The sequence below is a fragment of the Otolemur garnettii genome, unplaced genomic scaffold (assembly GCF_000181295.1).
Source record: "Otolemur garnettii isolate 467f Iridium unplaced genomic scaffold, OtoGar3 scaffold00169, whole genome shotgun sequence".
Taxonomy (NCBI): Eukaryota; Metazoa; Chordata; class Mammalia; order Primates; family Galagidae; genus Otolemur; species Otolemur garnettii.
In genome coordinates this window covers 852,235-857,754 of record NW_003852564.1, presented here as the reverse complement: position 1 = coordinate 857,754, position 5,520 = coordinate 852,235, and the positions used below count along the sequence as shown (strand labels likewise).

The 5,520-nt window shown below is 32.8% G+C and overlaps 1 protein-coding gene across 1 annotated transcript in view; it reads right to left on the bottom strand.

Moving 5' to 3' along the window:
- SLC7A11 (solute carrier family 7 member 11) overlaps nt 1–5,520 on the bottom strand; it is a 71,166-nt gene that overhangs the window by 39,358 nt on the left and 26,288 nt on the right. Inside the window, exon 6 of the mRNA XM_003800149.3 lies at nt 2,978–3,022. Coding sequence (XP_003800197.1) covers nt 2,978–3,022 — 45 coding nt within the window. The remainder of the gene's footprint in view (nt 1–2,977; nt 3,023–5,520) is intronic.

The window sequence follows — 5,520 nt, the reverse complement described above, 5'->3', positions numbered from 1 at the left end:
TAGACAGTAGAATGATTGTTACCAGAGGCCGAGAAGGGTGAGGACATGGGAATTAAGAGAGATTGGCTAATGAACACAAAAATACAGTTAGGAAGATCAATTCTGGTGTTCAATAACACAACAAAGCTGCTATGGTTATCAGTAACTTATTGTGTATTTAATAATAGCTGAAAGAGAGGATTTGGAATGTTTTTAGCACAAAAAATTTGACAAATATTTGAGGTGATAGATGCTCCAATTATCCTGATTTGATCTTTACACATTGTATGCATGCATCAAAATATCACATGTACCCCGCCAAATATGTTTTATGCTTCAAAAAAGAATAATAGAGATACAAAGAGTATGTATTTCACTTCAGAACTGAAAGTTTACAGACAGGTTTAGATATGGCATAAAATAATATTTCATATTTTTTTCAAAAGCACTGAAGAAAAATAATTGCTTGGAATAGTGAAACCTAACCAACAATATGTGAATAATATTTCACCTTGTTCTTAAAAAAAGGATGTCACTACAATAGTAATTATGACAATAATTATGTAGAGAATTAAAAATGTGTATAAAATAAGCAAATTGTACCCCATAAATGCATTAATGTATACATGATCTATGTGTTTATGACTTAATAAAAAAATATTTTAAAAAATAATAAAAATAAGAAAAAAATGAAGGCAACTAATCTAAGCATTTTATACATATTAATCCACCAACACAACCCAATGGGGTACATGCTATTATTATTTCCTTGTTTTGAGATAAGTAAATTTCTTTGCAATAAAAAAGAAGACTAGTGAATCAATCCATTACCATCACTGGTCCCTAGTATTAGTATGGCCTGAATCATGGACATTATCAATGCAGAAAAATAAAACCCTTAAATGCAGGAAAGGGAGGGAGAGATAGAATCCATAACTAGTACACTACACTGCTAGGACACATCAGAAACTCAGATGGGAATAACAAAGGCATAAAGAGTTTAAAGATATGCTTCAAGTATGCAAATAGAATATTGTATATATGGCAAACAAAAACCATACTCCACCTATAAACTATACTCAACTTAACTCAAATTGTTAAATAACATTCAAAGAGAATGGGAACTATATCTCCACCACTGATGTAGCATATAATAAATGCCACATTATAGGTCATGTCCACAAACATACAATGTGCTGTTCATATAAGAAATATATGATTAAATATTTATAATTAGATTATATTAGATTCTAATAATTGGTTTCTGTAAAATGTTTTTGGAGTTAAAAAACAGTCACAAACCATAATAATTTCTTTTACATAATATAAATTCAATAAATATTTTATATAAAATCTAATAAGAACTGTCTTTTCTCTGTGTTGCCTCTTATATACTAATTATTTTCAAAAGCTAAAATGTCAGTTATGGAAGGGAAGCTGTGGCCTTGGGGCCCCATGTGACTTTTCAGATCCCCAAGTGTGGCCCCTCAACCAATTCTAAGCTTCACAGAAAAAAAAAAAAAAAAAAAAAAAATACCTCTTCATTAAAAGACTTTTTTCTGTAATATTTAGAGTCAGTCAAAAGGCCACACTCAAGGCTCCGGAAGACCACATGTGGCCCCAAGGCCACAAGTTTGCATTCTAGTCCATAGCTATAGTTTACCATTTCCACTAATGCTAGAAGAAACTAGTTCCGGGTAAATACATATTCTCTGCCTATAATTCCACCTATAAATATAATAGTATTGTCATAAATTGGTTATATTTCTCAATAAAACACCTTTCCATGTGTTTAAATTACATGTTGATTTACATAACAGTTGAATCTGATACTAGGAAACATCATTTTTAACCTCAATTGCTGGCTATGTCTTCTAAACTCTGACATCCTTGGTACCTGGCCAGATCTAATCAGCTTATTGTCTCCCAAGATACCTGGTGCCAGAATTTCTCAGTCTATTTTAATTGGAATTATCAACCCTTAGGCATATTCTCTGATGTCCAAGCTATTTCCTACCGACTCACCTTTGTTCCTGATGTACCTTTTCCTAGAAATCACTGTGCTTTTGTTTGTGTGTATGTATGTGTTTCTTTCTCTCTCTCTTCTTTCTACCTAAGGAACACTAACTCATCATTTGAAACTCTATATAAGCAACTTTCACCTGGATAGAATTAAGTATTTCCCAGTTTCTTCTTTGCCAAACTGGGTAAGTAATCTATTATGGTATCAATTATACTGTTACATTTATTTGGTTGAATATTTGACCAAATTGGATCAACTAAACACTAAAATGCTTGAAGATTAGCAAGTCTTATTGATCATGTAAGCTGTTCCTAGCACAGGAACATAGCAGATATTCATTAAGAATGAAATAAACTAAACAACTATAACATTTAATCTATACTTTACAGTATGGTTTTTATATTTTTCCTCTTGCACCCATGATTTTTTTGTTGTTTTTAGGCACAAAGTCAAATGTTTATACACAGAAAAATAATTCATTTCTTAAGCTAGTTCATTTTAGAAACACCATATAAATCATTACAAAATTATCTAATTATAAAACTGTTACCTAGGAAGTAAAGTGAAAATAACCTCAGCTACTAAAATTTACAACTTCCTATCACATTCCCCAGGTAGTTCTAAGGCTTTAATAACTAATTGTCCATTAATTACATTTCTCGCTTTAATTGGATAGTTATGAGAAAAGTTTATGTAAATTATTAGAAACTTTTTGAGTTTGAGCTAAAAGGGAACTTTATTTTCCTGCTTTCAGGGTATAAGGCAATTTAATATGAATGTAGAATATCTGATTAAGTTATTTATATATGATTTATGATAAAATCAAACAAGTTGTATCTGCGTAAGAGAAGAATAATATGATAACAATAAAGTTGACTAGTTCACACTGAATTTCTTCTTCAGGTCTACTTTTTGAATTATGTAATCTTAAACTTTATTCTTCATAAACATTTCAGAGTACATATGGGTACTTACTTTTCAGGGTTTTCTACTTCTTCAGTAACAAAATTGAGGTAAAACCTAAAAATAAATAAATAATTTACAAATTATTTTCGTATATTTTACTATTATAGCCCAAGATTACAAGTAGAACCTCCGTAAGTTGACTGCCCAAGGGACCGTAACAAACTGGTCAACATCTGGAGGTGGTCAACATAAGGAACTAGGCCTACTATAGTGATGTGTACATGTGGTCATGACCGCTCTATGGAAATTAGGTCAGCTTAATGAGGTGGTCAATGTAGGGAGGGGTCAACTATGGAGGTTCTACTATATTTAAAATTGAACTAAGAATCCTGAAAACTTTATAAAATATACTTATAGCAGTGTATAATAAGATCAAAATATCCAATAGTCAAAAACTTCCACAAATCATTTTCTATAAAACCATATTATGTTCAGTCTGGAATTTCTTATATTTCACATGTTTATCATATGTCAATTACTGTGATTGTGGAAGTGGAAAGTCCCTAGTCTGTCACAGGAGCTTGTGGTTTACAGGATGGCCTATAGTAGAGTGTAACACAGTGCAGAAGCATTGTTGCAGTAAGGACGTGGCGCACAGGATAGGTCTAGCCCAGCCAAGTAGGTCAAGGAAAGTTTTCTAGAGGATGCATCAGCCACCCTGAGCCTCTAAGAATCGCTTAGTCACCTTGAGCCTTGGTGTAGGGGTGTGAGGACATTCCAGGCTGAGCATAGCACATGAGCACAGAAGTGTGACAGGGGAACTATGCACAGGGATAGGAGTTGATGCTCTGTAGGACAAGTGTGGCAGAGGGAATGGGGACAGAATTTAAGTACAAGATGACATTTGACTGCTGGGAATCCAAATATTAATGGCAAAGACAAGTCAAATAAAACTTAAGGTGCCACATAAGTCTGAGAGCAATATTCCTCAGTTTTAGGGAGTGACTACTGACTTCCTAGATAGTATAAATGCAAGGCCTAAGTAGGAACTGAAAATGGTATAGATTATAATGTATTGTACATTTCAAAATTGCTAAGAGAGTGAATTTCAAATGCTCTCACCACGAAAAATGAAAATATTTGAGATGAATATATTAATGTGATTTAATTATTCCACATTATATTCATAAATCACTTTATACCCCATAAATATATAGAGATGTTCTTCAATTTATAGTTTGGAGCTATGTCCTTAAAAACCCATTGTAAGTAGAAAATATCTTAAGTCAAAAATATACTCAACACACCAATAAGCCCATCAGAAAGTTGAAAAAATTATTAAGTCAGGGCATCATAAGTAAGTGACCATCTATACAACTATAACTTATCAAGTTACTATTAAAAATAATTTTTAAGGTAGTAAATTCGCAATTCACACTACTTCCTTCTAGTTTACTGCTTTCTGGAAAGTACCTCAAATAACCTGAAGTCACAAGACTATGAAGTTATCGCTTTCTTTTTTGTATATTTAGGCAGTTAATTTTAGGCACATGGTTAGTCATTATACCATAAGTCAACAACTAAAGAGCAGGAAATTTTGAAAATGTCCCAAGTCCAGAGCATTTTTCTGGATCTCTTACGTGACAAGAAGCATTCTAGGGATACATTATTTCAAGTTCCATAGAACTGCAAGTATTACTCTGAAGTCAGTGCCCTAAGAAATTCACATTCCTTTCCTTCACTTTGTGACTCTACTAATCCCACCCAGGAATGCCTAATGCCTGGCATCCTTAATTTTGTGTTCCAACTGAAGGGAGTTCTGGAGAACTTAAAGTGCTTAAAGTGCTCATAGTTCTCTCTTAATGTTCTATGATGTCAGCTTGAGTCATACTCCATCCTCAGAAGAAGTGTATACAGATAACCAGATCATGAAAGTAGAAACCTAAGAGATCATTCTAGAAACAGCTAGACATATACAGACAAAGGCTTGTCTACCTCTTCATGTTGTAGGCTTAGGGCATTTTTGTAAAATAAAAAAAAATCATGTTTTCAATACACTCTCCTGTTATCTTACTAATCTTTGTAAAGTAAACATAACATTTTAGGTATGTACACAGGAGCACAGGTGCAGAGGTGTAAATTCTCTAACACTGAAAATCAGATGGAATACTATGCTATCAGCCCTTGATATACTTCAAGTATCTCACAATCTAAGACGAGGGTGAAGAAAACCTGTCTTGCTCCATCTTTATTTAAAAAAAAAATATATATATATATCTAAATTCACAAGGAGGCAGCTGATGCTCAGGGTCAGGGGTCCACAATTTTAAAGATTATATTTTGAGTAGAAACAAGTGAAAACCTGAAAGAACAGTAGCAAGAAAAAATGATCTAAAACGTTGGCAGCCAAGGATTTTTAATGACTAGAAAGTAAGTTTCTAAAAATAGAGGTTGTATTTATACCAAAAAAGCAAGCAACAATCAGTACTTATATCTGGAATATGCACTTCAAGATTTGATGTGTTTGTTATAAGCCTGAGGCAATGAGAAGTACAGGAAGAAAAAATAAAACTACACACCAAAAAGCAAGCCAAAAAAAAAAAAAAAAAAAA